The 18,509-nt window shown below is 36.5% G+C and overlaps 1 protein-coding gene across 1 annotated transcript in view; it reads left to right on the forward strand.

The window, feature by feature from the left end:
* vps8 (VPS8 subunit of CORVET complex) overlaps positions 1–18,509 on the forward strand; it is a 387,878-nt gene that overhangs the window by 57,580 nt on the left and 311,789 nt on the right. The window contains exons 18-21 of the mRNA XM_088607294.1: positions 76–122; positions 227–316; positions 2,257–2,303; positions 12,435–12,657. Of these exons, the coding sequence (XP_088463420.1) occupies positions 76–122; positions 227–316; positions 2,257–2,303; positions 12,435–12,657 (407 nt within the window). The remainder of the gene's footprint in view (positions 1–75; positions 123–226; positions 317–2,256; positions 2,304–12,434; positions 12,658–18,509) is intronic.

The raw sequence follows: 18,509 nt of genomic DNA on the forward strand, positions 1-18,509 counted from the left end.
ATTAATGTATACATAAGCATTACACTCATAAGAGCTGGAAAACTTAATTTGTTAACTTTCTCGCTTTATTTTCAGGATTATATGGGGATCCAAGCAAGAAGAAAGGGGTGGTAGCCGACAAGGTTAGTTTAATTGAAAAAAAAAACGTGTTGTGTCAAATGCATTTCAATTAGGACTATTTGAGGAAGACTGACAGTTTTAATTTTAATGTCTTAATTTCCTCTAGATGGTCGAGATCCTTCTTCTGTATGCAGATCGTTCCCTTAAGAAGTGCCCAGAGCAGGGGAAGATTCAAGTAATGGAGCAGCATTTTCAGGTATCCACATTTATCTTTGTCATGCAGGTGAACAAAATTCTTCAGGTCAAAGTGTCAATAATCTGATATACTAATGTACTCCATTAGTTAGTGATGCAGATTTCTCTAATTTATAATTTTTTTGTACCAGGAAATATTTAATCAAATGCCATAAGTTATTTTGAGGTTACAGAGATGGAGACAGTGGCTTGGTGAATATCATATAATTGAATCAGTGACAAGCCAGTGGATTTTAGCTTATGACTTGAATTTTTAGATATTTAAGTCTTTAGCAGATTAAATGGAGAGTTACTTGCACATATGTCATAACATTATCTGCTCAAGCAAATTTTAGTCTTTTCTGCAGTTTTCCTTTTCTCTATATAGTTTTGTTCACAGCATAAACAGGAGAAACTGTGTTTAACGTTAGCACTACTTTTAATCAGTCCAGATCAAACAGTAATTAAACCATTAAAAAATGATAGACTAGAGAGTATGCTATTTTTTAATTAAATCAAAAAGAAAATATCAGCCTGTTTTCTGAGGTTCTTAAATAAATAGAACTCGGTGTGCATTTTATAAAAATTCAAATCCTTCAAAAGATTGTGTAACAATCTTTACACAATAAGAAACCTATTCTGATAAAAAATACATTTTTAACCTTTTAACCTGTCCAAGTAATTTAGGTGTACAAAATGTTGACACATAACAGAAAACCCAGTCCCACAATGTATATAGGCTCAAGTACCAACTCTCCTGTCTGAACTTGGCAGGCAGAGTTTTCAGCTGTCCATCGGGGTTAAGCGATGCGGAGGTGCTTCAAAAGCAAGAGCACATACCCTTGCGCACAGGTAGATTGCTGTCAGACAGATTCGCATTCAGAGAAGATGTAGAAGTGGACTTGTCACTGAATCAGAGGCTGGCAAAATGGTTAATTGTCATGCTTGTCACTTTCGAGTTCCCATGTCTTAAAAGCCATGTCGGTGTTAATGTCCCAGCATGAGTTGCTTGAATAATCCACCAGTGGAAATCTCCCAGATGTTTGGATATCATTTCACAAAAGAAAAATAAAACTATCGCCCTACTCCTCACCTCGCAACCTTCACTCTTCTAATTCTGGTTGCCTGTCTGTCCCCCAAGCCCATTTCCAATCTGTGGGTGACAGGGCCTTCTCCTGTTATGTCCCAAAGCTCTGGAACTCTATCCCCAAGGATATCAGAGAGTCACCTTCTCTAAACTCCTTCAAATCCAGACTCAAAACCTTCTTTAGAGAGTCTTTACTTAACTGGCTCTGTTCTTTACCCCTAAGCTCCTACTGTATTTAGTACCACCATCAACTGTCTCCTCTAACTGTGTTTTCTCATCGTGCATAACTTGTGAATTTTTTTAATTGTTGTTGTGTCATTCTGTAAAGCACTTTGAAAAGCCACCTTTAAAGGTGCTATATAAAATAAAGATGTTATTATTATTATTTTTATTACTACTACTTGTATTCCTACATTTCAGGAGCTAAGGCAATAAGCTTCAAGATTGTGAAGTGAGAATTGGGGATTCCAAATCTTTTGGATATTAAGTAGAATATAGCTATAATTTATAAATTAACGAAATATATATCACTTTCAGAAAAAGCCAGTAAATTACTGTGTACTAGATAAATGCAGAGTGGTAAAAACATAAGTAGACAGTACTGTGGATGACCAGAGTTGTTTGACTTAAGAAAATAAATTAATTAGTAACATAATAATGTAATAATGTAATAATAGTAACATCAAGCTTTGCGGGAATCACATCATTGTTAAGCTTGTAGAAGTGGTTCTATTTTTGTAAAGCTTTCAAAAAACCCTTAAAAAGAAATGCTCATACTTTACTTGAGTAAGTTTCATTTTAAGATTCAAAGTTTTCTGAATAATGTCCTTCCTGGGTGTAGCCTTACACTGTTAATGTTGCTGTTTGTTCTGTAGGACATGGTACCTGTCATGGTGGATTACTGCCTCCTTCTCCAGAGGACGTAAGTGAAAAACAACAACATAACATTTCCTGTATTTTCCTCTCCACCTCCCCCTTACTTTTCTTAATTAGTCTTTCAACTGAGGTACTCATTGGAATAAGAAGCACTTCTATCATACTGATTTCCATAGTTTATGGTTGTGCTAGATCCTTTACCTTCATTTATTCATGATGAATATTTTGATGATCAAATAAACATAGATATGAAAACAGACTTTGGTCAGTATTTGTTGTTTCTAATTTTCAGTTGTGGATCTGACTGCTAACTTCAAAACATTTGAAACTGAACTTCAAAACTTCCACTGGGATTTGTTGTGCAGTTGAGCTATATTGTTAAAAATACTGCTCATTAGTTTGTGTCCTCATTTATCTTGTGTGTATCAAATATCATTGCCTCAAAATCATTTTCTAAGTATAGCCTAGAGTTTTTTACATACATCGGACCTCTGTGTAGACCTTTGTTTTTGCTCGTAGCTGATAGATTAATTTTAAAATACTGCTCATTTTAATTTGGTAAAATATAAGTATATACATTTTTATGTTCAGTTTCAATCTGTCAGAAAAGACTTTTCATGGCTTATTTTAAGATGGTATGCCTGGGAGGCAAATCAGTGTTGCTCAATGCTGTGATGCTCATTAGTAAAAGTCCAAGTGCATCTGTTTGCAGCAGATGTCTTTTTCTGGAACAGAGAGAATGACAAATAACAGTCCATGTTAAAACGGCAATGTAGAAAAGAACAAAAGAATATTGTTACTAATGCGGGGGTTACGAAAATGGAGAAAATCAGGATTTGACTAAGCAGTTTTGTCAATAAGTAAAATAATTATTCATAACCCCCAACTTGTAAGAGATTTCTCCAGAATATACCCAAGCAGTTGGTATAATTCTTTATTCTCTGGCACAGCTTTGGTGAGAAAAGTAATATTCCAGTCACACTTTATTTATTACACTGACAAGACACAAACTACACTACACTCAACTCATACAACACACAAGTTACTCTATGTACAGTATTTGCAAACAATAATAATCAGTGGGGAGGAGAACAGAGTGATGAAACCAATTTATAGAATGGGATTATTAGGAAGCCGTGATTGGTAAATCTGGGTTACATCCCTACTGTTTTCAAGAAACGCCCTGCGTTTGGACAGTGCCTTTTTATAGTATAATGTCCCCGTCACCATACTGGGGCATTAGGACCCACATAGACTGCAGGGTGAGTGCCCCCTGCTGGCCCCACTAACACCTCTTCCAGCAGCAACCTGTTTTTCCCAGGAGGTCTCTCATCCAGTTACTGACCAGGATCACACGTGCTTAGCTTCGGTGGGTTGCCAGTTGTGAGTTGCTGGGTAACATGGCTGCTGGTGAAACAACAAGGCGTTTCAGTGGCCTAAAATTCTAATCATCCAGAAAACGTCTATAAGTATGAAACTATGAAACTCATAATGTCTACAGAGGCCAAATACGAGATAAGCTGCCTTTTAAATAAATGTGATACAACCTGCAGTTAAATCTCACTCCAGATGCCACAAAATAAATGGGAGCCTATATCTCTGTCCATAAAAATGCACCCTAAGCAGAAAACGTGTTTCTAACTGGGGTTTTACCCAGGAAGCCCAAGTTTCCTAGAAACACAGAATAGAATGCTCTATCTAGCAAGGTTCAAATGCTTAGCTCCAATTGGGTTTTGTTTGGACAATCATGAAGTAGGGGCTCTCACCTAAGCTTCAAGTCCCAACTCTTCTGCTCTTTCTTGTTCTTCTTCTTCTTTTCTCTATTAATGTTCTTCTCTGCTCCTTGTTTCCCCTCTCTTAATGTGCTCCTAATGTGATCTTATATTGTGTGTTTCTGTACTGCTCATTGACAATCATTACCCACAGCACACCTAGGTATGCCAAGGTAATACCAATTGTATTACAATTGTTTTTGCTGAATGGACTCCCCAGACCTGAGCAAAAATCCTCTCTGCTTTTAAGCTAGAAGTGTTTACTCTTCCAAAAGTTATCTAAAATCTAAGAGACACTTCTCAGTCACCTAAAACTCTAACAGTATCTTACAGATGAAGAAATCAGTGAGAATGTAGCTAATATTCTGTAGTTAATAATATAATCTTTAAACAAGTAACCAGTTTTAGTTAATATGGAACCTGTCAGACACAGAATGACATGTTTGTGACAAAATACCAAGCAAACAAAATGCAGTAGCATATCGTCTCCTATAGCACGGAAGCATTTTTAGAAAAACAGACGATACATTATGTTGGAGGTTAATCATTTTAATATGGGAGGGTACAGGGTATCTCTGAAATACACCTTAAATGCAGTTTGGAAAGCTGTTTCGTGATTGAATCATTAACAATAATTTCTGTTTTAGTTATCATGGATTTCCTGTTCCTCAGGCACCTGCTCTGTCTCATTCAGTTTGCCCATGGTTTTCTGTTGATGAACAATAAAACAAATGCTTTTACTTCTTATACATATTTCTGGAATCAAAGCATTTTGGTCCTGTATGATATAACTGGCTTGATATCTTTTTATCTGGAGTAACCCCCCCCCCCCCCCCCCCATGCTGGGTGTGAATACTGATAAAAACTGGGATTTTGTTTGTGGATTTTGAGTGGCCAGACCCATGTGGAACCAGTTAAAGGGATATGGGGGGGCTTTCCTTTTAATGCAATGACAGAATCATGCCAATTCACTCTACATTCACTAGTTACTCTGTTCTTCACTGCTCTTTACCATGTATGATGGTTGAAGTACAGATCATACATACCAACTCCTGCAGTTGAAGGTACATAACAATATATTGCAGAAAGCATTAAAAAAACTAACTTAAAAAATGTTCTCTTCAACTCCCCATATAACCTTAAACACTTAATGCTGCTGCTCAGTTCTGAAAGTCATTTCTCATTAAGTAGCTTCTTCCTCCTGTATTTCTTTTCTCATTATTTTAAGTAGGTGATACTTTTCTTGCACTCTTGTAAAGCACACACAACCAACTGAATGTAGACTTCATTCTAATTTTATTCTCCTAATTCATGTGTGGGCAGCATGATGGTGCAGTGGTTAGCATTCCTGATTCGCAGCACTTTGGCCCAGAGGTCAAATCTGGACCTGGGGTGCTGCCTGCATAGAGATTATGTGCCCGTGCCCTTTTGATCTGGTTCACCCGCAACTCATAATTGGATAAAGCAGTTAGAAGTTGGATGGATGGTTCATGTGGCCTTATGTTTACTTTTTACTTTTACTGTTCTGTCGAATCCTTGATTTCAAGCATGTCTAGTCAGATTTAACTGGAGGATAGCACTAGATTACATGTAGACCTGCACTGACACTCCGGACATTATAGAACACGCCAGTGTTTCTTCCTAATACGGCAAAAGTTGTGTGGTGTGTTGCGGTATGCAATTCACTGGCCAAAGATGATCAATAGGTGGCACTTGTGGTGCATTAGATGTTAGTGAAACGATTGCTTCATTTAATCTGTTCTCTACTGTTATGTTTACATCCACTTAAATCCACTTTATAACTAAAGAGAAATTTTGGTATCTGAAAATAAAAACAGAAATATAACATAATATATACCTAATATAATGCAACTTACAGAAACAAGTATTAAGGAAACAATTTGATTATGACAAATGTATTTCACATATACTGTACTGTAGTGGCTTAAAAGCCATACGGTCTCATATGTAATATATACCTAATGTACAAGGTAGACTACATGGTAGATAGTAGTGGTATATAAAAACAAAGTACACACTGTATTCAACTGTCTTCATAAACATTTAATGCATCAAAGTCTTTAACTCGGTAACTTACGGTGGTTATTTGGGAATGTGTTATATGTGTTTGTTTTACCTATATAAAGTTTATATACTTCATAAAAAGCTAGAATGTTTGATCCTTTTCTAAGAATACATAACAAGAACACTTGCTGTTATTGATATAAAAAAGGTGAAATACTGATTTAATACCACATGTTAGGGAAAATTAATTTGGAATCACGTAAAAATGTTAGCAGTTAAAAAAATCAATTTGGATAATTTGAAAACATTTTAATGTTCTATTTAGTTGGTCTTTATGTGTTGCAGTTTTAGATTTTATTTCCTAATTAACAGTAAATATGTAAATTGTAGTTTTAGTGTTGCCAAAGAATACTGTCATCCATTAATATATCACACACAGTGGACCAATAGATGGCACTCTTCCCTCTGGATAAAAAAAATCCAAATCAGTGTGGAATGATGTTAGCATGACTACTATATAAGGTGCCATCTTTTTAGTGGGACAAACTGAAACTCAAAAAAGGTTCTGATTAGATTTAAAGTCCAGTGGCACTGTAAGGGCATTGGGGTTGTTAATGGCACTGGGGTTTTGAACCTCAAGGTCCTAGCTAAATTCTATAGACTTGCACAGTCAGCATTCTTTTACCTTAGTTTACTTAGTAAAGCAGTTTCTCTCTTCTCTTCCTGATCTTCTGTTTAATGGCTCTGCTGGTGCATAATGGCTGTTGCATGTCACTAAGATGGGGGATGCACTATTAGTGTTGTTTATAGTGGATCACTTCAAATATTAATGTTGCTTAAAGATCTTTTGGGATGGAAAATACTATATAAATGCAAGGGATTTTTATAGTTGAAATCCTATAAAAGATTATTATATTTGTTCCAATTTATTATTGATTCTTACTGGCTTGATTTACTGAATGCGAAGTTTTGATTTAGAACCAATGTTTTAATATTGTAACAACATTAATACACTGTTCATTCTGACACAATTGATTAAACTATGCAGGCCATTCCATTATTTGAAGGTCGTGAGGAAAATGTTCAACAAATAACTTTGCATTCTTTCATTACCCTGTGTTGAACTTATGTACTTTAAAACCATTAACGTTTGGAGACCAAAAGGGCTCCCTTTGCCTTAGCTTACAAATGTGAAAAATTCACTCTGAGAAAATGTCTGAGTTGCATTGTATATTCACTCTAGCTTTTCAAGTTGCAGTACAGGTTTTTCCTAATTGATCTTTTGCTTCCACCTGTTTTTGTTCTCTTGTCATTAAAACATTTTTCATTTAAAGTGCAACTCTCAAATTGTTACAGTGTTTTACTTTTTTCCTACATTTTAAGATTTAAAAAAAATCTAATGGAAACTTGCTTGTGACCATTACCTATCCCTTTGGGAAATAGACATTTTAGACAGTTGTGAGAAAATGTTTTATGGTGTTCTACAGATTTTTAACATATGTTCAGTATTTCAAGATGTGGAGAATGTATTTGAGCTTTGTGCTTTTCCTTGCATTTTTAATTTCTAAATTGACTTTCTAAGGGATAGTGTCTCAACTTTTTTTAAAAACAGAAAATGGAATAGGTCTTTGTGACAGAAATGTTCAGAAGGCCCTTATTTCTCTCCTGAGGCAATTATCTATGTGCGTGAAAGGTCCTGGATTTGCTGGTCTGGAGCACATCAGTGTAACTGTGTGCTGGTTGATAGCTGTGTAGCATCCAGAGAAAGGTGATTGGATCTGGCAGTGTGAAATTAACTGTCTAGAGGAGCTGATATCAGCTTTATTTAAAACACAGGCTGATAAAAGTGTCTAATAGAAAGACTTGTCAGAGTAACAACATTTTTTCTACTGAAATGTATGGGGTGAGCGGAGTATTTAGGTTATTTTAAACAAATATCCTGCATATTGGGATTAGAATCCTACAACATTAATGCTCTGGCGCAATAGCAGAAAAATGCAATGCTGTAGAAATGCATTTACTTAAGTGAAAGCAAAATGCCTGCTGTAAATTTATTATTTTTTACTTGGCGAGGCAGAACAATCAGTTCTGCCTGTCCTTGCCCTTATTTTCCAAACCACATTGACATTTCATGCATTTTGTCTTAATGTGAAAAGGACATCAGTTTATGTCATTAGGAAACAATATTTTTACATTCTGATTAATTGACCTTTAAGGTAAAACATGGTGTCCATTGAACACTGTGTCCAATTTCTATTAAAACTGGCATGGATATGAATTTACAGACATGTAATTTATTTTTATTTTTTTGCCAGAAGTATATTTTTCCCCAAGGACTCTTCGGAATTATGTAAATTCAGTAAAAAGTGGTTTCAGTTTTGAGGTGTTGGACTGACAGTTTTGAATATTATTACTCACAAACTTGGGATTCAGAACAAATTGGAGGGTCTATAGCCCAAATAGAAACCAATAAGGACATCGTATGCTTTTTTCCCTTTATCAACAGTGTTATATCCAAACATGTCATCATGTGTTGTCTGCATTTAAGAATCTGTCTGATCTCCTATATTTTTTAAACAGAGTTTGGCAGCATCAGATATCAAGTATTGGTGACTAATATTAACAGAATGACATCACTCTGTCTGAATTCCTTTCAGGTATCCCCATTTCACATTTTGATGAGGTTACATTTTTAAGCCTTTGAAACTGTTAATCTAAACAAAACGTACTTCTCGCCTGTTAGTGCTCATTCCTACTCTCTTATCTCACTGTACTTTTTATTTTACTTTTTTCAACAAGACATTTCATGCAGTGGTTTCAACTGGAATTTTATTTGCTCTTATCTTACAATTACTTGCTTTTCTGTCATAGACAGCTCTCTAGTCTTCATCTTTGTTCATGCCTTCTAACTCAAGAGGCAGATGCCTTAATATGACATTGTGGGACTTGAAGTTAGACAACACAGTTTTTCATTGAATTAATTTGCCGAAATCTGAATTTTGTTTTATGTATATGCATGTTTACATAGATGTAAAATTGAATTTTCTGGTATTTTGTGGGTTTGATGACCATCTGTTTGTGTAAAATAAAAAACAGTGAATTGTACTGCAGTATATTGCCCCCACGTCCTGCCTCTGGAATTTTATCTAGTCAAGTATCTGCTTTTATCAGCACTTACAATTGATAACTTTACTACAGCCAGCTTAATATTACAACTTAGTACCATTTTCTATAATGTCAGCTGCTTGTGTTTTGTGTTTCAACTTCTGTTATGTCAGGCTTAAGTCACTTATTTTGGTTTTATTTTTAGTGTTGCACTAGTAGCTCTAAACGGGTGAATCAAACATGAAAACAAAGTCATTTTATGGTCAGTATTGACTCCAAAGGCTAATTTGCTTCCCAGAGCAGGCAGCTTTCATCATCCTTTCATCTGTGGTCTCCACTCTTCAGATCAATAAGAAAGGTTGCTCTGCACAGAGTTTAATGGACTCTGTTAAAATGTGCGTGTCAGAAGAATGAAAATAAAAGGACTTTTTGTTCATTTTTATTCAGCTTTATTGAAGACAGTCAAGTATAATGTCTCTTAAATTTATCTTAATGTTCAAAGATAAATCGATGCCTGAATTTTAGAGCTTTGGTCTGTATTCATTTCTTCTTCTCTGATAGCTTAAAGTTTAATTGAAAATTGTAAATTCTTACTACCATAAAAATGATCTGGAACAAGAACAATCTTTAAAATATTTATCACTGCCCATCTCAGAAGTAGCTTTGTAGATTGCAATGATACAGAATATATTCATTTTAAATAATGGAAATAATTATTATTTTGTAAAAGAAAAGGACCATTGGAAACTCTTTATATTTATCTGTGTGTCCAGTTGTGTTCTTCCTAGATTTCTTCACCAAGAATGAAGTTTGATGCTTTTAAACCCAATTGTATTTGTATTGCCTAAATAAATTTGAGCAGATGTGTTAAAGTGGGAAAAAAACTGAACCAGAAAAGGACCTTACTGACAAAGCAGATTATTATCCTTGGCCCAGATTAGACAGTAGGCCATATCACTTAGCTGACAGGTACTGGGAATCTCCAAACTGACAGTGCAGTTTTGCCAGAACAGTACCAAGGTAAATTATATGCTAGTTACAACCATTCAAAAATTCTTAAGAAAAGCAGAATGGTATACTAAACTGAAATATCCAACATATCATGGGGCAGACGCAGTATCTGGGAGCTTGGCCTGACAGGTGCTAATAGAAGAGGGTGACATTTATAACAGGAAATCAGAAGGGGGGGTAGGTGGATACTTCAGCTTTGTTCTGAGTAATTGTTGCTAATTTTAATATTTTTTAGTGTATTGCAAGCATAGTACCACTTGAAGGACAAAAAAATGCTGTTTGAAATATTGCATTTTAGCTTATAATAATGTTATGTTCTTTCATTTGACACTTTGCTCACAACATTTCAGTTAATATACAGTAGATTCCAGTGTCTCCTCTGGTCGTGGAAGAATACTGTATCTTTTGTTCCAGACATTTTCTGTGAATCAGGGGCAAATTAATTTCAGGGCACATCTGTCAATTTTGCTTTTGCCTGTTACCAATTTCTGAGTTTCTGAGAACTGCCCTAATTCATGTGTATTCAGGTGTAGCCAATTGGACCAGTGCAGAAGGAAAAAAATCATCACAGGAGTCTTTGCATTTCCACCTATTTCAGTTAATCAACAATTGATCAACTAGTTAGAGCTGTTCAGTCAGAAATAATATCATTTGAGTTGATGAGAGGTTGTGTAATGTTCTGTATGCTAATGTTGATCAAAATAGTACCATTGAAGTAGGGTATTTTTGTCAGTCAGGACTAACTGAAGACATTATGAGAATAAAAATCTAAACAAGCAAGAAGATCAAAAAAGTTATCATTTAGCACTAGATTTTGAGCTATGCTGGAATGAAGTCCAACAATGTTCCTCCAAGACCAAGGTTAGGAGCCACTGATATTTTCAACTGATTATTAGAGAACAACGTACTGTAGGTTAAATGTAAAACGTAAAACAATGAGATAGGTGTGTTTGATTTGGTAATAAACCAATGTTAAATTACTGAAAACTGAACAGGATGTTATTGGGTGTCTAGATGACTTCTCTTTGATCTGAGCTGTCTCACACATGCTTGATACTATATATAGTTGTGTGCAAAAGTTTAGGCATCCCTGGTTAAATTGTTTAATCAAATCTCTAACTGAGTGACAACCTCTACATGGTACAAAGTTACACCTAACATCTTTCTGCAAATTATAATGTAAAATTACAATTAATTACCATTTTTAAAGTTTGGGAACCCTTCCATTTGATTAATTACAGCTTTTTAAAAATCAAAACTTGATTGACTCATTAGGCCTTAAATTAAGTCAGGTGAATGCAATTCCAGGGTTAAACAAGTACTCTGACCAGACCTGATCAGGTTGTGATTGTTGTTCTGCCTACTTTCCAGCAGCCATATCACCCTGCAACTCACAACTGGCAACCCACTGAAGCTAAGCAGGTATGAGCCTGGTCAGTACCTGGATGGGAGACCTCCTGGGAAAAACTAAGGTTGCTGCTGGAAGAGGTGTTAGTGGGGCCAGCAGGGGGCGCTCACCCTGCGGTCCATGTGGGTCCTAATGCCCCAGTATAGTGATGGGGAGACTATACTGTAAAAAAGGTGCTGTCCTTCGAATGAGACGTAAAACCGAGGTCCTGACTCTCTATGGTCATTACAAATCCCAGGGCATTTCACAAAAAAAGACTAGGGGTGAAACCTGGTCCTGGCCTTCACAATCTTTTAAAAATCTGAAACATACAGTGCACACAACAAGACCTCTGAGAAGAGTTCTGCAAGGAAGAGTGGGAAAAAATTCCAAAAGCAAGAATAGAAAGATACAGGAAACTTAAGGAAGCTGTGATTTTTGCGAGAGGTGTTTTAAGTATTGACAGTGTTCCCAAACTTTTTCATGTGCCCTATTCACCTCTTATGATCTTAAATATTTATAAAACTGTAAATACTAATCATGCATTAATATTTGCAGAAAAATATCATTTTTAAGTTTGTGCCATGCAGAGGTTGTGCCAACCACTGAAATATGCAGTTTAACCAGGGGTACCTAAACATTTGCACACAACTGTACCTTCCAGCCCATTTCTTTGTCCTTTACTCTTTACCTTATTTATATAGTTTGTCATTTACGAAATACTTTATTTATATAACAGTTCCTTATGTTAAGTATGGAAAGGTTTGTGTGGTGTATAGAATGACTTCCATTAGTTTAGTGTTACTGTATGTGCTGCTTCTTCTGTGACACCTTAGATATTTGCTTAAATGGATTAACTGCATTGTTTCCTGCATAGGGACCTACTCTTTAACCAAATCTACCCCAAGCTGGTAGAGAACTCGGTGGCCCGGGGAGTGTTCCTGGAGTGTCTAGAACCATACATCCTCAGTGACCGGCTGAATGGCCTCACTGTCCATGTCATGAAGGACCTGCTCTCTCACTTCCAGGACAATGGAATGATGGACAGTGTGGAAAACTGCCTGGTCCACATGGACATCACCAGCCTAGACATCCAGCAGGTCAGTGTTCTCTGCTTAGCCCTCTGCTCGTATACACCACATTTCTGCTCTCACCTTTACTCAGTGTTTTGGATCAAGGTGTTGTTGTGGACCTGTACCTCATATAGCACTCATATATACATAGAACTCATTTAGCACTTTTCTGGACATTCCGCTCAAAGCGCTTTACAGATAATAGGGACTCCCCTCAACCACCACCAATGTGTAGCATCCACCTGGATGATGCGATGGCAGCATAGTACACTAAACACCAGCTATCAGTGGAGAGGAGAGCAGAGTGACAGAGCCAATTCATAGTTGGGGATTATTAGGAAGCCATGCTTGTTAAAGGCCAATGGGAAATTTAGCCAGGAACCCCGGAGTAACACCCCTACTCTTTTCGGGAAACACCCTGGGATTTTTAATAACCATAACCATAACCAAAGTCAGGACCGTGGTTTTTACATCTCATTCAAAGGACGGCACATTTTTACAGTATAGTGTCCCCGTCACCCACTGGCCTCTCTAACACCTCTTCCAGCAGCTAACATAGTTTTCCCAGGAGGTTAGCATCCAGGTACTAACTACCTGCTTAGCATTAGTGGGTTGCCAGTTGTGAGTTGCAGGGTGATATGGCTGCTTGATTATCATTGCTTTCTCTTAATGCTACTGTTGTTGGTAAATTATTTAGTAATTTTCTTACAGTTAAAACCTTTCACCATGTGAACCATCATTATTAAATACAGTACAACCTTTGTACTGGAACTTCATAAGTGTATAGAATATTTTGGGATTTACAATCATTGCATTGTTACATCATTGTCTTGTATTGTTTTATAAATATGGAAATTATTTTTTAACTTTTTATTTAACGATGAAAGGATTTACAAATACAACATATGCAAAGTTAAACAATTTACTGCTTTCATCTTTCATTTTATGATTATATAATTAACTATTTACATTATGCTGTCATAGGAGGTTACATCTAGCAATATAATCAGCAAAATCACAACAAACAACCAACAATTTAGACAAAAGACATTCTCTTTCACAGAAGAAAATCAAGTCTCAATGGAGCCACAAACCCAATCCAGGCTTGCCAGTATTTTCTAAACCTTTCCACTTGTAACCTAAGAGAAAATATGATCTTTTCCATTATATAAATCTCTTTCACAACATTGACCCATTGTTCTGGTGTTGGGGTTTTTTTAGTGAATCATTTTCTTGTGATAGTTTTCTTACTGGCAGCTGAGTAAGAATTTATCTGGCCTTTGCATCCATGTAGTCAAAAATAAAATTACTCAAATACATGAATAAGCAGCCACCTGAAAATCATTTCATAATGTCATAAACAGTACAAGTGTGTGTGGATTTAGTGCAATGCAAAGTATACGTGTTTATAAAGCTTCATTTTCAATATACCGAATCGTCAGTGTTGGGTGAGTGACTTATGATCAGTGGCATAAATGAACGGAAGAATTAAGAGCAGTTTGGGTCTTTTTAATTTAACATCCATAAAGAAATCCTGCTTATTCAGCACTAACTCACACAACTGCAAGTGTTACTGAGCTGGGGAAATCAAACACTGGGGAAAGTGTTTCAAAACAGTCTTTGCCAAGGCTAGTCACCTATTACACCTATCTGAACTCAATCATTAGATGAAGCGAGCTTTGAATGCTAGTCAGCTTTTTTTTATTTATTATTTACACTGACCTGTCCTGTTGAACCTGAATCCCTCTATTACAGTACATATGCCAGTTCGTAGGGTTGATTAGCCACATGTTCCGTTTTAACTATTTGGTTTCCAGGCTAAACTTAGTTCCTACAGTTTGGTGTACGTTGTTCTTGAAAGCCCTATATTTATGTCATTATTAAACCCCTGTCCATACATCTCAATCATCGTTCTTTATTATTTCCACTTACATTGCTGCTTTATTTTAAAAAAGGTAACACTTTCCTTCTGCGGTTCATCCTTACCAACACACATGCTTTTGTGCCTCTGTGTTTTCAGAAGTGAGTTTCTCTGCTTTTGAGCTGTTGCTCTGTTTGTGTTATGACTGGATCTTTAGGCTCAGCTGGTTATTCGCATGGACCTTTACACACAAGTCCATTAGGATTGTGCAGGCTGACGGGTGCAAGTGCCTGTGATTGATTCTGTAATCAGAGCTCAGCGCAGTGCTGGCTGGGCCATTCTATAACAAAGATGGAAAGGGGGACAGAGCACCCAGCTGCCTCTCTGCCCAGTTACCCAGCGCACTCATGACATGAGAAATGATATAGATTAGCCTCAGATAAGTTCTGCAAATTGCACAGCTGGGAAAGCTTTTATGTATTATTATGGATATTGAGAGATCTGTTTAACTCTTCTTGACCTGAGATGTGGCTATAGCCACAGAAAGAAGTATAAAATACTGTGGCAGGAAATGTCCACTAAAACATGAGATCATGGGATGTGTAATATTATTGAAGGACTGTGAATTGCTTATATTATCACTAATATAATTACAGGTAAATATACAAATGAGGTACAAACTTCCATTGTGGCTGGACACACTGATGTTAAATACAGATGCAGCCATTCAAAGTGAGCGGTACAGACACGTACCGCAGGTAATTGGCTGCGGTATCGCGTATCATGACGCATTATGACGCGGTGCGTGATTGGTTGACCGACAGGGGCACTCGTGGTCCGTTGGTCTGTCGTAGAAAGACTTACTGTAAACGTCTTTACTGTGCCCGTTGTAGATATTGAATTTTACCACTGAAGGGAAATCTTACTAGCTGAGCATAAAAAGAATAGGAGCATACTGTAACGCGTGTGAAGGCCATAAACAATATTAATTTTGGAACATAAACATACAGTATATAGCTGGTCTTGGTACTTTAAAGAAAAAAATACACACCAGTATTCCATTTCTCCCTAAACATTTTAAGCTTCGAAGTCTTTAACTAACGTGATACCGGAGTCAACAAGCATACTTTTAGAATTTGATTAAAAGGGAATATAATATGGAATCGCGTATCTAAAGAATTTAATAACGGTATGATTATATCCGTGTACTGCGACAGGGCTGTGTAGGGCTGTTTCGCCTGCCTGTTCATGCGAGCTGTCTTGTATACTGGTCTAGGTGCGTGACTTCCAACTGGCAGGTTGTGTGTTCGAATCCAGCTGGTGCTGGACTTTTCTTTTAACAAACATTTCTTCAAAAAAATAGAATAGCGATATTATGGACAATCAATTGACTTTTATATTTCAAAATATCGCAACATGATCGATATTTGCGATATTTTGAACATATCTTCCCTTCTGACAGCGGTTCCTGCTTCTATTGTGTGTGTGTGTGCAACAGAGTAAATTTTTATAGAGAAATGGAGGCTGGACAGTATGCGTTACAATATAAACATTTATATTGATTTAAATCGTGTTCTGATTTAAATCGCAAACGCGTGTTTAATTATGTGTTTTTTAATCATAATCAGGCTAATGCATTTCTACATTTTCTGTATGAACCAGCTTAGAGGTTCATACAGAAAGACAGCTTGTGTTTAAATTGAGTGTAAGGTAATTTATGCTTCTAAAGTCATGGTCAGCATTTATTATTGTACTGTGCTGTAAACTTTTTCTGTGCCCAGTCACATTATTTTATAGCGTTTTTATTGCGTTATTAAATCCGGTGGCGCTGTGTGTTAGTTTCCTGACTCCCATGTCACATGGTCTGTGATTGAATCCCATGGAACTATGACTTTATTTTTTAACAAACATTTCTTTGAAAAAATGAAACGTTTCCCTTGGTCAGAGATTAAATAAAACCTCATCCAAACTATACTTTATCACATTTAATTATTGGGTTAGCTTTTTATTGAGCCAAAATGTTATAAATGTGTGAACGTCTGTAAAATGGAAATATTTATATTTTTCTCTTTTCTGTTACCTGCCTGACAGCATTTTGTATCCCATTCTGTATATTACTGGAAAATATTAGACCCAACCTAAAGAATTCATGGGGGTAGTGGGACACAGTACTGCAAAGAGTCTCCTAAAGGGACAGAGCTATTAGTACTTATGTGTTTGAGTCTGGAGAATATAGTAAACTCTAAACATTAAGGGAATGCATGGAATCGGAAAATATAAATTGCATAGTACACAAGACTTAACTGGTTTTATTCTAGGAAAGCAGACAAGACTGAGTCATGGGACTCAGAGGATCCAAGGCTAGACTGAGTATAATAGGCTTCGGGCTTCTATTGTGACATCTACTGTAAATTACAGAAATGTTAAAAGTAAACAAAATAAAGTAACTAAAATGTGGTCTGAAATCACCCCTTTAGACACCCCTTTTACTTCACTGGTGTCAGATATGAAAGGAAATAGTCTCCCGTTCTGTCTGCTGTGTGTTGCAGCAGAGGGACTCCCTGCAGCTGAAAGGGGCAGAGTAACTTGCATGCCCTCTAGTACAGTTTACACATGCACGACTTTAAAAGCTAGCAAGACAGGTTTCGATTCACATTAGCTGGCGAGCCTTGTTAAAAAAACGAATGATAATGTAACATGCCACTGTTCATGAACAAAGTTATACTGAGATTTCCTAAGATACGCGATTAAAAAATAAATAAATAAAAATTTGAATCTCCTGCGGAACACATTCCATAAGAATCAGCGGTTTTACAGTATATATCACCTTTAAAGGTGGCTTCTCAAAACGCTTTACGGGATAAAAACAACCAGAACAGCAGCAACAACAATATTGTGTTTCGTTGCACTTTGAAAACCAAGTAATAACTTAACTATACAGTGCGTGCAAACATTTCGTATGTTGCTGTCGTGAATGCCTGCGTACCCATAAGTATCTTATTTGCCTTGAGTCTGTCTACAGTATCTCTGTCCCACTACCCCCCTCTCTCCCTCAATTCAATTCAATTCAAGGTGTTTTATTTGCATGACAGATGGGTACAATTCTTGTTGGGAATGTATACTTTGATATTTACACCCGGCGCGGCACCGAGGGAGCGTCTGCATTTATAACTTGGTTTTTAAAATTAGTCAAGCAATATGAAGCTCCTTTTACTTTTAAGTCCCTTAAATACATTGAGCACAGCTTTCTCACCATCCTTACACAAAGCAGAAACTGTCCGATGACTCACAGTTCAAGTGGAAAGATTACAGATTTTAATCGTCTTTAATTTTGTCTTTAATTTTGCCTGTGGAGTGTATCTTATTAAGCTCTAAATTGCATTTTGAGCGCGGTTTTTGACTTTTTTTTAATTGCATTTTGGGCGCGGGCAGCACATACAAGGGTTAATGAACTGCGCCAAGAAATTTAAAATAGTATTCTTTAGGTGTGAGGGTAGGAGTGGACCGCAGCAGGCATAATCAGCAAACCAGGAAAACAAAGAACAGGACAGGTGAGATGTGTATCCAGAAAGCGAGTGATCAGAAAAAGGAAATGGAAAACGCAGAAAAAGGAAACGCTTTACAGGATAAAAACAATAACAACAGTAGTGGCTGGGCAAACGATTTTTTTTATCGAAATACAAATTGAGATACTGTATAATGATGTGCATGAACAAAGGTATACTGCAATTTTCCTTAGATACGCGATTAATGCTTCGTAGGAGGAGGCGGTCTTTTCCTCTTGTCTAACAGTCTGTCCACAAACAAAACATTCCTGTTAGACAAGAGGAATTGAAAAAAAACAATTTAGTCAATGAAAACCGGTGTGTGTGTCTCTCTCTGCTGGATGTCCCTCTCACAAACTGCTGAATGAATAAAATAATTTTATTGAAAACACGTTTGCGATTGTCTGGTATTTAATTTGGTCCCTTTTAACTGTTTCGATCTACTGTATTGCTTTGAGATGCCACTTTTAAAG

Source organism: Lepisosteus platostomus, chromosome 14 (assembly GCF_059453375.1).
Source record: "Lepisosteus platostomus isolate fLepPlt1 chromosome 14, fLepPlt1.hap1, whole genome shotgun sequence".
In the NCBI taxonomy this organism is placed as follows: domain Eukaryota; kingdom Metazoa; phylum Chordata; class Actinopteri; order Semionotiformes; family Lepisosteidae; genus Lepisosteus; species Lepisosteus platostomus.